Source organism: Lagopus muta, chromosome 1, assembly GCF_023343835.1.
Source record: "Lagopus muta isolate bLagMut1 chromosome 1, bLagMut1 primary, whole genome shotgun sequence".
Lineage (NCBI taxonomy): Eukaryota > Metazoa > Chordata > Aves > Galliformes > Phasianidae > Lagopus > Lagopus muta.
The window spans coordinates 62,075,079-62,090,923 of NC_064433.1; the positions used below are offsets into that span (position 1 = coordinate 62,075,079).

The following is a 15,845-nucleotide window of genomic DNA, read 5'->3' on the forward strand; positions in this document are numbered from 1 at the left end:
TTTATACTGCTGTGCATACTGCTGCACTGTTTACACCATAGTTATTTTAAATCCACTATGTTATCAGAGAAAGGAGAAACAAGCTGGTGGAAATTGGAGGTGAAGAAGGTACATTATTTCATGTAGCTATGTCAGCCCCTTGAGAAAGGTTCTCGAGGGGACCACAAAAAAAAGTCATGCTGCGTTCAGGTTAACAGTTGTCTCAGGATAGCAACGGACCACATTCCTTAGGCCAAAAAGAGGCTGTGGTGGAAGATGGAGAAAACTTTTAAGTGGCAGAATTACGATAGAATAGCCATATCATTTAGAGGTATCCTATTTTAAAATCCTTTTTCTCAAAATGAATCTGACTTCCTGATAAACAGTTTTCATAATTATTCCCCCATTTAAGATAAATAATATTTATCTATTTATTTATTTATTTTGCAGAATAAGAAGGCAATAGAACTGGAAGCTCCTTTTCCTCTATGCTGTCCTCTTGTTCACTTGCGCAGTCATGACAACCCTATTTTATCATCCCCACTACTGAATGAAATTTTGTCCTGGGTTTATTGTTCCTATACACCTATACTGCAACCTTGGTCATTAATTACTCTTGTTCTGATGGCAAGAAATAAAACTACTCACATAAATCCAGTTCTTTTGGATACTTTTAAATCCCACAGCAGAAACTGTATTAGCATTTCTGATATAAATCATTTTCTCAGTAGCTGAAGCCTTTCAAATTTCAATTAATCCACAACATCTTTCCCCCCTGATTTAGAGAACTCCACAGAACTTCTGACAGTCAGTGAGGACACTCACAAATTTGTTGCTGAACTGAAAGAACCAGGAAAATATAAGTTGTCTGTAACAACATTTAGCTCCTCTGGCTCTTGTGAAGTTCGGGGAAGTCAATCAGCAAAAACGCTCAGCTTTTATATCAGTAAGTACCTCAGTAAATCTTTTTCTCCCAGACCAGTATAACTTTAACACACAGTGGGTTTGACCAGTAACACACTGTGGCAGGAGTGGTATCTGCTGCACGATCAGAGAAGTCCATCCCTTGCAAAACAGCTTCTCCTTTTGCATCTTCCAAAGAGAGGATTTGGTTCAGGGAATTAAATCAGTGGTTATAAAGAATCTTGAAAATATTTAACTTCCTTCCTCCTGGAGGCTGTATGCATAGCGTTAAGGACAAAGGGCATCTCGGGCTGAGACTGTGGGATTTGCACAATTAAACACTGAACTCTGAAATTAGATGGTCTCTAAGAGCACACAGGGCAAGTAAAGGTAAATGCAATAGTTCAGACTGCTAAATTCAGAGGAGGAAAAAGTAATTTATTATTTCCCCGTAGAATCTCAGGGTTTCTTAAATACAGATTTAGTAAAAGTCAGAATAATAATACAGTACTTAGTAATTCAAGATTGGTATTGAGAACTAGATTGGCAAGTGAGACAGGTGTAATTAAATTCAGACAATGGTCATTCTGAAGGCTTTGATGATCTGTACAGCAACAAGGGAATGAGATGTCTGAATAAGTATATCAGTCCACACACATGCAGAGTATCTTTTTGTACAAGAGGAATTATGGCCTATGGCCTATGCCCAAACACTGAGAATAGAGGAACACTTGCAGCACAACCCAGTTTTACCTGTGAGAAATTAGTGTCTCCCCCACACATCAAATTCTGCAAAAGAGCATGGTGGCTAGGCTGGCAGAAATATTCATATTAAAAGGAAATGTAGCGGTACATAACTAATAAATATGTTTGGTAGGTCGTGACATTTACAAATACTATTTAAGCTTAAATTAATCATAATGGTTAAAAGCATGTAACTGAATTCCTGTATTGCTGCAATATTTTTAACAGCTTGATAGGTGAAAGAAAAAGTACTTGGAAAACAAAGAGATGAAACAGGTCTTGAGAGAAAGGGTCTCTGTTGTTTTCATTTAACTGTGTTCTGATTTCCATTAGGAATAGTTCATAGGCATCTTCATTATGTGAAAACATCAAAGTATATAAAACTATACAAATAGATCAAAGTATATATAAATTATGTAGTACTGCTATCAGCGCCAAATATTATTCCATCTTAAAAAGTGACTGATTTATGTACATAAATACGCAGTACTGTGTCCTACATACAGTCTACTAAGTGAGGACAGGGACCTCTCAGAAAATGAGAAAGTGTTAATCAAAGTGTATATTTGGATAGGTTGCTAGATTAAGGAAGAATGGACTTGGATATCATTAGGTATAAAGCTGTAACAAGAATGTAATGACTATATTTGTATTACATGTAATAAATGAGGGCTTTTAGGTGTTTTTATTGCTATTTTAATGAAGTATTTCTGTTTGGTTTATAGGCTCCTAGACATGAAGATTATTGGCAATTGACCTAATTATTCTAACTTGAGAACCTTAGTATCTTAGATAGATTTCATGTGCATTTCTGACAGTATGCCAAATCTGAGATGCACATGAGTACTCTTAAGGTAAAATTTGTTTTCCATTCCTCTTTACAAGCCTTCTGTGGAGGCTGCAGCTTTGGACCCTGACACAAGGTTGAGGTAGCTCAATTTCTTTAGTGCTGATGTTGAAACAATTTCTGAACAGAAATTGCTACACGTATATTCACTGAATCCAGAGACTAAGCAATGATCAGATTTCGCTTTTTTCTAGAGTAGATGTGAGTAGACTTTTGTGAATAAATTTTTCTCACAGCTTCACCCTTATCTTATTCTTGTAACCTTTTGGTTGGTGACTCATCCTGTTGAATTATTGGTTTATATTACCCAACATTTTTGTTGTACTCAAATGGCAGTCTTGATTGTCAAATCTTATAGTCTGATCTTACACAAAATCCTTGCTCTGGATTTGTTTGTTGAAAATCTGAATTTTTGTCCAAGTCTAGCTAAAGTTATTTTTCAAAATTAAAAGCACATACATATTTAAATAAATGCTTCAAAAAGTCCAGATGGAGAACTCTTCACTATAGTAGACTGTGAACTCAGTTTAAAGACCTCAGGTACATAGTATACTTGAGTAATTTGGTGTATAGTGAAAGGAAAAGTTGTGTGCAATATTTATAATGCACATAATATATAATCCAGTACATTACTGGACATCACTAATTTTTAAATATTACCAAATATTTATCATGGATCTGTACATTTTTGGATATCACTACTCCTAAAATACCATTGTAGAGCATACAGGATACTGCTGGGTGGTTTCTGGTAAGTAACAGAAAATACATTCAATCCAAATTTTCGACACAGAAATATTTCTCTTTTCAACTCCTGCTTTGCTATTGGTGGAAATAGTGTTGACTGCAGGCTGTTTCCCATCTTTGCTTTGTGGAAATGGAGGTGGTCAGTTCAGCCTCTTTCCCTAGTAGAAAGCAATATTGTGAAGAAGGATGTTTTAACATGAGTGCCTTAAATGTGCAGAGTGCCTTGCTCACACATGCTTTCTTGGCATGTTCCAGGCCCCACAGGTGAATGGATAGAAGAGCTCACAGAAAAGCCCCAGCATGTGGCAGTGACAGTGCTCAGCTCCACTACTGCCCTGACATCCTGGACAGCCTCACATGAGAGTGGTAGCAATGGCACAATTGTGTCTGTGGTCTCCCTGACTTGTCAGAAGCAAAAGGAAAGTCAAAGGCTTGAAAAAAATTACTGCACAGAGGTAAGGGTCCTCCTCAAGACCTGAAAAAAAATAATTCCTAGTCATCCGACTGTTTGTTATCCCAGTACCAAAGGCCCCATCCAGCTAAAGGCTGCAGAGCACAGTGCTCCATTCTGCAGAGTAGAGGGGAAAGAAAAGCATACAGAAATGACAGCATTAAATTCCATCAGCATTAAAACTGTATTTCCACTGCAGTGACTGTGGCCAATTCTCTGTTCAAACTTTTGAGTGAGCAATGTTTGCAGTAGTGAGCAAAATGATATCATATCATATTAACACTTAGGCATATGTTGCAATCCATTTTTATTAAGAAAAGTGCTCACATGGATGATTATCATTCAAGTTGCATGTATTAATTAATTGTCTCTTAGATTAATTAATTGATTCTTAGATTTTCTCCATATGAGTATAGAACTTGACCCTACATTTTCTGGAAGTCATCTGAATTCAGCTTTTCTTTTCATCCACAAAAGATATTTCAAAGGTAGGAAGTAAATAGTCATCACCACCACCTGTGATTTGGATGGACAGCACTTCTTTAGGGCTGTCATTTGGGACGTGTTTATTTTGATCAAGCTTCCTGAACCCCCAAATAAGGCGATTTTCTGCTACCTGAGACCCAAGTGGAGTTTATCTCCATGTCAGATCCTATGGCTCTGATGGATGAGTGGAATGTGGTTTTGGTTAGAAAGAGGGTTTAGTCCACACTTCTGTTTCCTTGCCACAATGCTGACAAATCTCTTTTCTAAGTAGCGCCACAGTTTCTACCTGGCTTCCTTAATTTGTGTGATTGAGGAGCCTGAAAAAGGCTGCAGTGCTCTCATGTGCTACACCATCAGCACACCCATGAGAATGGAAGAACAGAGCCATAACTCAGTAAATCTTCACTTCCTTGAACATCGTGATTAGCCTGGCAAGTTAGTTAACACAAGGAGTTTGACATCATTTAAAAGTGTCTTTTTAAATAGGTCTTTGTCAAAATGTTTTGAGTTTTATTCCAAGAATGGCCATGTACTTCCACACTGGGAATTGTCCTTTAAAGACAATTTGAGAATTGTTTCTCAGAACCAGTTTGTAATCTCCTTGAGTTACATTTCTTCCATTTATTAAAAATGCATTCATCTAATCAGGAAGCAAAACAATATGGTAGGTGATAATAAACATTAGAGAGCAAGTATATACATATAGAATTAAAGTAAATACTCAGGGATTAATCTACAAACTCAAATAGAAATACCTAAAACTAATCTGTGAATAAACAAGACATTTGTAAAAGTAAATGTATTTGCTACAAGTAGGCAAAGTGTCTAAATACAGTTGTTTATTTTTGTCCCTATAGAGTTTCACACTGCCTCTAATCAAATTTTATCAGATTATTATACATGGAATTATTAATGGCTGTTCGTTTGAATTCTCCTTGACAAGCTGAAAAGGGCAAAATTCAGTGCAGAGTTTTATTCATTTCTACCATTATGTATAAATTGATTAGTTCTCAAAAGCAGCTATTAAAGACAAATTTCATTCCTCACTAAATCTGTGCTTACACTGATGTATTTATGTGCATCACAAAAAAACAAAGGAGGCCGTGATGAGATTCTGGAAAGGTTGCAGAGAAAATACTGTAGAAGGGGGGCCTAAAGTTCTTTCCTCAAAGCTGCTCCATATCTTTCCTGATAGCTCAGAATATGAGGCTTTTCACATATTGTACCAGATCAAGAATCAGCCGGTCAGGCATTATGCCTCCAGCTCTGACCAATTCTTGGTGTGCCACAGCAGACTATTTAATTTTGGTATCTCAAACAGAAAAGTCACAAGATCTCTTCATCAGATTTTGTAGTGCTGTGCAAGACAGGTGAAAGAGTAGTTCCTCTCTGATTTTAGCATTCAGACATTTAACAGTTGCACTCAGAAGATAGATTTCCCATAAGGCTGCTTTCAGGTCATATAGCTGTAGTTGAATCGGATGGCCGATGAAAACCCTGAGGCTTTCATTGAAAGCATACTGCTTAAATACTCTAGCCTTGTTAATATCAGCTGAGTATGAATACTTCATTAAGCTTTGGTGAGAGGAGAGAGCGGCTCAAGTGCATCTGCACTTGACCTCACATGGCAAGGTAAGTGTGATTCTTTGGGTCAGATCATTTGTGAATCCAAGCCTGAATGCTTTCAAAGTTTTGCCATTTGGGGTGTAATTGAATGAGAATTCAGCTGCTGATGCTGGTTCAGAAACTTGTGTTGTATTAACTGTTCTACTAAGCAGTTCAAGTAGTCCCAATATTCTTTTAACCAACCAAGTAATACTTCACATCTGATGTGCACTCTTTCATTAGGTAAATTCAAGCAGCAGCCTCATTGAAAATCTTGTTCCTGGTGCCCAGTACCAGGTTGTGGTTTACTTAAGGAAAGGACCATTGGTTGGACCGCCCTCTGATCCTGTTACATTTTCCATTGGTAAGTCCTGCAGCTACTGTTTGAAATGCTTCTTCTTTTCTTTTTCCTGAATATGAGTAGTATATTCATTAAATTATAGAGCCCAAAAAGAAATACAGGCAAAATCATCATGTTGGTTGTTTCAAATGTTATGAACACTTACTGAGAGCATTTGTTTTCCTTGTGTTGTCTAGCCCATTAATGAGGGAAAAACATGAATGCTCCATCAGTGGGTGATGCATATTTCATGTTTAAACACTGGATTATTACAAAACTCAACTAGAAAACAATTGTGGATTCACACACATGGAGCCTTTTGCAATGAACTGTCTTCACCTTTGGCCACATGTATGTTCATCTCTAACAGCGTTCCTGGTTTATGTTCTTTTGGGAGGGAGTCACTTCACTTAGTTGTGGCCAGTCTGAGCTGCAGGTAGTCTGCAATTAATGGAGAGATGTGGGCACCTCCTAGAGGTAAATCATTCTTACTGTCTCATGAAAGGTATGGGACTGCTGTTAAGGTATTTGTAGCAAATTTGCCTTGTGAACTATGCAGTGTGTTCCAGTCTGAAGGCCATGGCACTAAGTCAGGAGCTGGATTATCTCCTCTAGTACTAAGGTTGATGCCAACCTTGATTTTCTTGAGTTAAACCATGAATCTTGATGTTCTCTGCTTTGAAATCTGAAGATAAAAAAGGCTCTTTAAGAATGAGATCGACATTTTCAAGAATGTGGTTTCACAACCTACCTGCAGAGCTTTTCCCCCCATGCCTATAATTCAAGGTTCCATCAAGCTCCTAACAAAAGAGTGACTTAGGATTTAATATCTTTCAGTTTCCATGTCATTTATTTTGTTAAGGTTACTACTGTAACAAAATATAATGAAAAAGGGCAACGAGAAAGATATTCAATCTATAGAATTACATTTGCAGAGGAATATTTAACCTGAGTCACCCAGCCTTTTCCTTTTGACTAATAGTCCACCTTGTAGGTGAGCAGGTGGCTGAAAGTTAGCGATCTTCAGTATTTGTCACTCTGCATCCTCTCTGTGATATAGGGAAGAAAGCAAAACAAACACAAAACCCAGCAAGCAGACAAAAGTTATCCTGTTAAGAAGTGAATTCTGTAGATGAAAGCAGATATGTGGAGTAATAAATAAGGTGAGAGTTTTTTCATTCCAGGAAACCTCCTCATGTATTTGTGTAAGCAGAGTCTGTATAAGAATTTGAAAAGAGAACATGATATAGTACAGTAAAGAAGAAAATCTAAGTGAGAAAATATGTTATATGTATGTGTATACACAAATACACACATCCTTATTAAAATCCATATAACTGAATGATATTTATGAATTTTTTTTCTCACTGTAGTTACTTAAGAAATCTGTGAAGTTCTATTTTCATTTGAGAAAGTGAAATCATATATTCCCATATTAAATGATTTTCCTCATTTTCTCCACGTTTTTATATCAACTAAACAATGAAAAGTTCTTATAATGAAGAGAACATTTTATGGTGTAAAACAACAGTTGTAGGATTTTTCATTTGATTACAGGATATTGAACTTGATATTACAATAATAGAAATGCAAAACAAACTGTTCAGTGAAGTGATCAGTGATGGCTAAAGATGAATGAAACAAAGATATGTTAAAATATGCCTTAAAAAGTATTTATTTATCATAAGCCTCATTTTCACTGTGTGAGTATTAACACTTCATGGAATGGACAGAAAAGATGAAGGAAATGGAGACTGACTTATAAAAAGGAAATGCAGTCAAGTGCAAATATAGGCTGAAGTGTTCTTTATTCTGCAAGAGTTGGGGCTCTGCAACCCTTGGAAATGTTAGCAAAGTACTTATTTAAGTAATCTCACTGAAGTCATGAAGAGTGATTTCTTTCCAGAAAGTAAAGGTTGCTGAACTTGACCCTGATGTGACATTCTTCAAATCGCTTTACTTTTCTTTCCTGTTTTCATCATCTGTGAGGCAAGAACAGCAATTCATGGCAGCACCTTTAGGTTCCCCAGGGAAGGAAGGATAGGCATAAAAAAACTGTTCTTTCTGGTGGCCTTTATCTTCCAAAGTGTTGTGGCATTTGATGCTTTTGTTTTTGAGCTTACAACTTGAAACATCTCCTTAACAGCCTGATTTTTTCAAAGTAAATGGAAACCTTCAGTCATTTCTGACAAAGGAAAGATAAGAACAAATGCTGAAAAGAAGGGTATTCCACTGCTTGTGACAAGGAAGCTATTAGGAATTAAAATCAGGAACAAATCAGAAACAGATAGAACTTGGTTACTGGAAAGTATTGTTCTCAATTTTATTTGTTAATTTATTTATCTATTTAATGTAATTAATTAAAAAAAAAAAGAAACCAACAAGCTACTAATCACAATCTCTGTTTTATAGTGCCCACTGGAATAAAGGATCTGACACTGTACCCTTTGGGACCTACTGCTGTAGTTTTGAGCTGGAACAGACCTTTCCTTGGGGTATTCAGGAAATATGTTGTGGAAATGTTTTACTTCAATCCATCAACAATGACATCTGAGTGGACAACCTACTATGAAATAGCAGCAACCATCTCCCTAACTGCCTCTGTGGTAATGTGGCTGTTTCTGACTATTGCTTTCTCACTCATGTGTGGCCCTGGCACCTTGGGGCATTTTCTTATTCAGCTTCTCCCCTATGAAAAATGTATATATGCCTTTAAACTTGGAACATTTTTTCAGGCCAAGCAGAGAAAACATCCAGGATGTGGGCAGCATCTCTTTCCCAAAGTAGGGAAATACAGCTGAACGATGCTAAAATTTTAGTAGAATGACAAAACAAGAGATGAGCCTCTATTTGTTGACAAATGGGCATATTCAGCAAGTCCAAAGGCAGCTTCAGTTTGTGTGTCAATTTGTCAGTTAAGGCTTTAACCAATTCAGGTGTCTCCTCAGGGAGAGTAATCCAAAGCCTTATCTGCATAATTAATATTGATAATAGGGATTTGGGGCTTGCAGGCTAGTCTTGTGTTGAGCCATCTGGAGCACTTAGCTGCAGAGATGCTCTTGTGAAAATAGCTTTCATATTTCTGAAGCTGCAAAGATGTGCAGCAGGATTTCACCTAGGCAAAAATTATTTTCTAGAAGAACATGAACACAAACCTTTGCAAGATTGAATATTTAACAGAAATCCCATGAAATTTTCCCCTTGCTTTCCACATCTTCCTAGAGAAGCTGAACAGGTTATATTCAGACTTTGCCATTGCACAAGACAGTAAACAGTTTTAGCTGAAATTAGTTGCTCAGAAAGTTATGAGTATGCAAAAATGACAGCAACAACTTTTGCTGCTTATGAGAGCTGCAGTGATTTACTGTAATTCATTTGCATAATACTATTTGTGTAGTCATTTCAGCTACAGTGGCTGAACAGTAATTGGGTATGTGACAGTAAATCTAGCACATAAATCTCCAAGGAAATTAAAACCAAAAATAACTTACCAAAGAAGTAATTAATACCTTGTAGTCATGACTCGGCACAATTAGATTAATATCTAAGTGATCCAAATCATCTTAGAAATAATAGCGTCTTTCAGAGTTTGTGTGGTTCATTAGAAAATGAGATGATATTACCCACTGCTGTTACAAATTCAGTTCATGAAAGCTAAAAGAAGTTGGCTTCTTTTCCAACTTCTTTGTCTGAATTTCAGTTGGAAGTATAACAGTTGCCATACACTCCCAAAGCGAATGTTTCTTAAAGAATAATTTTTAAAGAGTTAATGTAAATTTGAGAAATAATGTCTTTTTGCTCTGTTACGACATTTAGCATACAAGTATGTATTGGTGAACTTTTAGTTGGGTTCACTCGCCATATTCAAGAATCCCACTGTGTCCTGCAGATTTCTCTATTGTCAGTAAATTATCTGACATCTCTGGTGGTCTCTGAAACAAACGTTAAGCCCACTGAGGAAGCAGAGGAGTGAAAAATCTGCCATCTGAAGTGGGATAAAAAATTGTTTCCTGAAGAACATCTCACTAGTCAGAACTTTAAGAACTGAATAGCCCTTTCACTCTAATTGCTCCCTTCATTTTGGAATCATCCAATCACCAAGGCTGGAAAAGACCTCCAACATCATCCAGTCCAACCATACCTATCACAAATACTTTATTTTGCTTTTATACCTCACCATCTTGCAGAAATACTGCAAGTAAATAAATAAACAGTAAATAAATCAGGTGCACCATCGGAAGAAATAAATGTCTCACTTTTCATTCCCAGGTGTAAAAACCCTTTTTATGAGGGAAATCAGGCCGTGGTTACTCCCTCCAAAACAGACAGTAACTTAGAACATAGTTTTCTGGCTGGTGAAAGTCTTAAAAGGATGTAACTGCAGAAGGGAAGTGAATAAGGCCCATTTGCGATGATGGTTAATAAATGCCTGACAGAACCCATTAAACCATGTCCCTCACTACAACATCTAAATGTTTATGCTCTGAAGCTTGTTTTAAAGTCATCCAGTGTTACTCTTCCCAGCATTGCAACAGAAGTCTGTAAGAACAAGTCCAAGCAGCTTCAAAGTTTTGATGTCAAATGGATAAAACCATTTCTAAAACCATAAAGAGAATAGGCCCAAAATGCTGTATTTGGATTGCCTTGTGTTGTCTGATAAAAGAAAAGGCCACTGAAAACATCAGAGATCTGTGAAATAAGCAATTTCAGATTTGTTGAAATTTTTCATTATTATCAATACGCTTTTATTTTGAATTACAAAATATCATTAGGATTTTCATTTAAGTATAAATTTAAACATAAAGATTAAAATATGGGTTTTTTTGGCATTGGAAACATTTTAATTTTAACTTAAATATGGCAAACGATATTGCGATATAAAATATATTGTACTTTATATTTCATTTATATCTCATTTGTATTTATATCTATAATTTATGTCTCATTTATAACTCATTTATATTTCATTTATATTTCATCTATAATAAATGATAATACAATATGAAACACACTTCAAAAATTGGGGGGAAAAAATGAGTACTTTGAAGCGACGATATCTGAGTCAAAAACATTGTTTTTAATATATCTTAAAAACCCAATTAATCAGGAAAGAAGAGCCCACATTGAGAGGGCGAATGAGAAGTCCCCATGGTGGTGGACATGGGGCCATGTGCCCTGGATTAAGCAGCACAGTTGCCATAACCAGCTTTGGTCTTCCTGCACACATTTTTGAATGAATTCAAATACCAAATTACAGAATTTACCACTGGAGTAAGAAGTAAGAGCTCAATCAAACAGCCCCTTGTCTGAGCACTGCATTTACAGATATGGCTGCATTTTTCTTTTTTTTAAGTCACACCACATTCTGGTAAATTTTCTGCTGAGATGCTATTTGTCTTTTGTCTCCCTGCAGAGGATAGCTAACCTGCTGCCTGCATGGTACTACAATTTCCGGGTCACCATGGTGACCTGGGGAGACCCAGAGCTGAGCTGCTGTGACAGCTCCACCATCAGCTTCATAACAGGTAAGCAGCACTCTGAAGAGACCGTGGAAATGATGCCAGAAGCAGGAGGATGGGAAAAAATGCTGTGTTTCACCTGCAGATACTTGAAAATCAAAGTATTTAATAGCTAAGAGTGAGGGGTTGTCCTTGGTTTTGTTTTTACTTTCTCAAAGAAAGCTCTTAGTCTTGCTTTAGGTACAATTTTGCTGTGCAAAGCACAGTGTTGGATTACTCTGTCTCACCTCCATCAGCTGAAGGCATAGCTCCAGTGAGGCCTGTGACTGTGCTTGTCTTTTATGACACTGAGTGTTTTGCACTTTAAAAGGTAGATGGATAGTGTGAATTCTGATATTGTGAAATATTTTTCCATGTATCTGCACTGTCCCTGTATCAAAGAATCACAGAATCATTAAGGTTAGACCTCTAAGATCATCTAGTTCAACTGCCAACTCATCCCCATCATGCCCACTAACCATGTCTCTCAGTACCACATCCACACTGTTTTCGAGCACCTCAAAGGACAGTGACTCCATCACCTCCCTGGGCAAGCCTATTCCAGTGTATCACTGTTCTTTCTGAGAATAATTTTTTCTTAATATTCAATCCAAACTTCCCCTGATGCAACTTGAGGCCATTCACTCTCATCCTATCACTGCTACCCAGGAGAAGAGGCCAGCCCCCACCTCACTTCAATCTCCTTTCAGGGAATTGTATTGAGACTCGTAGAATTCCTTCCTTTCTCCCTCAGCTATCCACAGATTAGACTTTGACATCTTAGCCAACATGGAGTAGAGTTCTGCATGCATCATGTAGATCTAGGCAAGAACTATGTCTTGTAGCACATTTTTCTTGTGTGCCCGATCTGCCTTCTCTGCTGAGTGTATTTTGTGTGTGTGCAATGAGAAGAGTGCTGCTGAGATCAAGATGTTGCAGCCTCCGCTGGGTGCATTTTCACTGGGCAGCTCTGCCCTGACCAGTCCCTCCCAGTCGAGGTTCTCAGCTGTAGGAACTTGTTACACCCCCATTGCTTTCCTTCCTCCAGCTGGAACCAGCTTTGAATCTAGCACACTCCCTTGTCTCTTGCCAGTTTGAATTGGAGTGTTCAATATATAACATGGATTAGCCAGAAAGGGAACAGCATTTGAGATCTCCTGTGAGCTCCCTGACATATGCTTCCAGCACCCAGACTGCTTGAGTCAAGGTCCCCTACTGAATCATTTTGCTTTTATTCATCATCATTTAGCTCACCTTGCAGAAATACTGCTGATTGAAAGCAGTAAATAACTGAGGCACACCACGAGAGGAAATAAATGTGTCTCACTTCTCTTTCCCAGCTGTAAAAACCACATTATGAGGGAAATCAGGCTATAGTTATTTCCTCCAAAACAGATAGTAACCTAGAACAAGATTTTCTGGTTCGTGAAAGCCTTAACAGGATGCAACTGAGAAAGGGAAGTGAATAAAGCCTATTTGTGATGATGGTTAAAAATGGACCAACAGAACCACGTGAACAAAACTATCACTGCATTGAGTCTTAGCTCCATTGAAGCCAAATGAAACCTGTCATCCTCAAATATCTGATCCCAAGGTATGCTGGGACAAATCCTGTCACTTGTCTGGAGCATCATAAACTCACAGCATCCAGCAGAGCCCCAAGACAAATCTTAAGGACACTCATTGCCCTTCGGCATCAGTCATCTTTTCTTTTTTCACTGTAAGGAAGAAATTTTCCAGCTGATTGGTTGCTGTGTGAGGGAATAAATGTCTTTTCCAACTCATTTGGGTACCAGGTTCAGCATTTTTGAGTGGAAATACTCTAGTAGGGCCAACGTACTTCTTGTTGTTTCCCAAAACATGCAGTAGAACATAGGAAGTTATTCTAAAATATAAGCCTCTATCAGGATCATTTTGGATTTCTGTGTGGGGCAAGTAAGGACTTTTACTGTCACAACATGGAAAAATGGATCAACTCCTTACCTAGCAGACGTACACAAATCGGAAAAGAATGAAGACCTCAGGTAATGTTACCCATTTGTGACTGGCAAAACCCCTTTGCAAAAAAGCCAACTCATATTCAGAGAGGGAGCAGACCACCACTCCCCCTAGAAAGTTGTACTGATGGTTAATTCTTATTATCGAAGGTTTATCCTTTGCTCCTGATCTTTTATCTAGTTTTAATGTCCAGTTTATGATTCTTGTTACATCTTCTACTTATTGATTGAAGAGCCTCAGAGCTTATTTTTTTCCCCTCCTCTTTACACAGAATTTACCTTCACATTTCTCTCTTGATGAATTCTATCCGCTGAACTCTTCAGGTACTCTCAGTAAGGCATTTTCTCATGCAACTTCTTTTCCCAACTCTGCCTCTCTAATTTTTACTGTCCCTACCAATGAAAACCTGTGCCTAAAATTGCAGTGCCAGCTGCTGAATACTCCTGCAGAGGCAAAATCAGCTCCCTATTCAATGCTCTTCTGTTTGCGCATCTCAATGATTGCATTTCCTATAGCATCGTGCTGGAGGTCTGTGTTGATTTGCTTCTATTCTGTGCCTTCTAAACTCCTCCTAGGGGAGCTATTTTTCCTTTTTCCTAAAGATTATTGCACCTGGTCATCCAAAATAAGTTTTGTTTGAATGGGCCCAGCAGAGGGGCCAATAATTTAAATCACAGTCCTATCCTGAGCATTTTCTTCTTTACCAATCATTGTGCCAGTTGCATGGCTCATCAGCTGTGCTTTTATTTTCAGGGTATTGATGAAAACATTGAATACCAATGAGCCAAATCTTAAGCATTGTAAGGGGAAAATCTTGATTTAAAAAATAAAAATAAATTAGATTTGGCCAAATTACAAGTGCTTATCAATAGACAGTCACAACCAAATTTAAGCATTAAATACCTTTCTGTTCTCTGATTGCATTATTAGTTGAATCCTCTTCAGTTTTGTCCTGAGAATGCTGTCAGGCTAACTCACCAGGAAGAGGTATGCCAATTTTTCATGTCTGCAGGTTGGAAATGTTTGTCCCCAATAGGTGCTGCTTTGTGCTATCTCAAGCTGTCAGGGGACTGCAAGGTTCTTTATCACCCTCAGCCTGTTTCCTTCCAAAGGGAGAAGATGTTTAAAGGAGGTTTTGGTCCCTTTCTGAGTCATTCTGAACAACTCTACCTTCCTCGCATAGCCTGAGATGGTTGCCAAGAATTAGAAAAAATAAAAATAAAAAATAAAACCCACGAAAACCAAACTTAAAAATATTAAATACTAGGTTTAGTGAGCTTCTTGATTGTACACCATCTGTCAGACCATTTCCCTAGAGCAGAATCCCACATGGAGCTCACTGGACCATAGTACCTGAAATGAAAACAGTGCTAGAAGATACTGGGTGATGTGCAGTTCTCTTCCTCAACAGCTGGTCAGATGTCTCCAGGAGAGTGGGGAGATTGGGGGCCCAGACTGCCCTTAAGTAAATCTTGCCAGAAGCAGCATTTGCTCTCAGGCTCCTGCAGGAACAGCTGCATGCTGTTGTGATAATACAGGGAGAGATCGTGGCACTGCCGGTGTTGCTGTGGTGACTAATGAGTTTTTAATGCCACCTGCTGTAAGCAGCTGGATCTTAAAGCAATCATAAGCAAGGGTACTTCAGACCACCAACATTTTCTTTTGTGGCAAGGATGCCTTTAGGTTTGAAAATAAATAAACAAACAAACAAATGAACAAACAAGGATAGAGAGGCAGACCCTGCAAGGCTGCCCTCTGTTGGTCCAGTGGATGCTTTCAGCTGTCACTTGAGCCAGGTTGGCCATGTCGTTTCCTACAGCCTTTCCATGCAACTCAGTGAAAAATGGTGCTAAGGGGCACACCAGTCCTGGCCTGTGGTCATATTTCACATATGCTGCAGGTACTGTAGCTAAACTTAAAGCTATGTGAGTGTTAGGAGGGCAAATGCGTCATCAGTATCAAAGTTTAAGAGGAAATTATTCATAGCACATAAGATTCATTCTAGTAGTGGCCTTAGGTTGTAAAGAATGCATAAGGATGGACTGGGAGCTCTATAAATTAAAGAAGCATTACCTTAAAGATTTTGTACTAAGTAATGCTGCTTTGTCTCAACAGCATAAAAGGGCGATCTCGAGATGAATTTGAGAGAAGAGTCTGACTAAGCGCTTCTAAATGACTCTAAATTGCCCGTCGTTGTATTTGCTTCCATTCTTCAGTAAATCTGTGTTCCTAACAGATCTTAGCATA

At 38.0% G+C, this 15,845-nt stretch overlaps 1 protein-coding gene across 1 annotated transcript in view; it reads left to right on the forward strand.

Annotated features, from left to right (window-relative positions):
- Window positions 1-15,845, forward strand: part of PTPRO (protein tyrosine phosphatase receptor type O) — a 153,065-nt gene that overhangs the window by 98,108 nt on the left and 39,112 nt on the right. Inside the window, 5 exon segments of the mRNA XM_048969007.1 lie at window positions 764-925; window positions 3,476-3,675; window positions 6,006-6,126; window positions 8,515-8,708; window positions 11,516-11,627. Of these exon segments, the coding sequence (XP_048824964.1) occupies window positions 764-925; window positions 3,476-3,675; window positions 6,006-6,126; window positions 8,515-8,708; window positions 11,516-11,627 (789 nt within the window).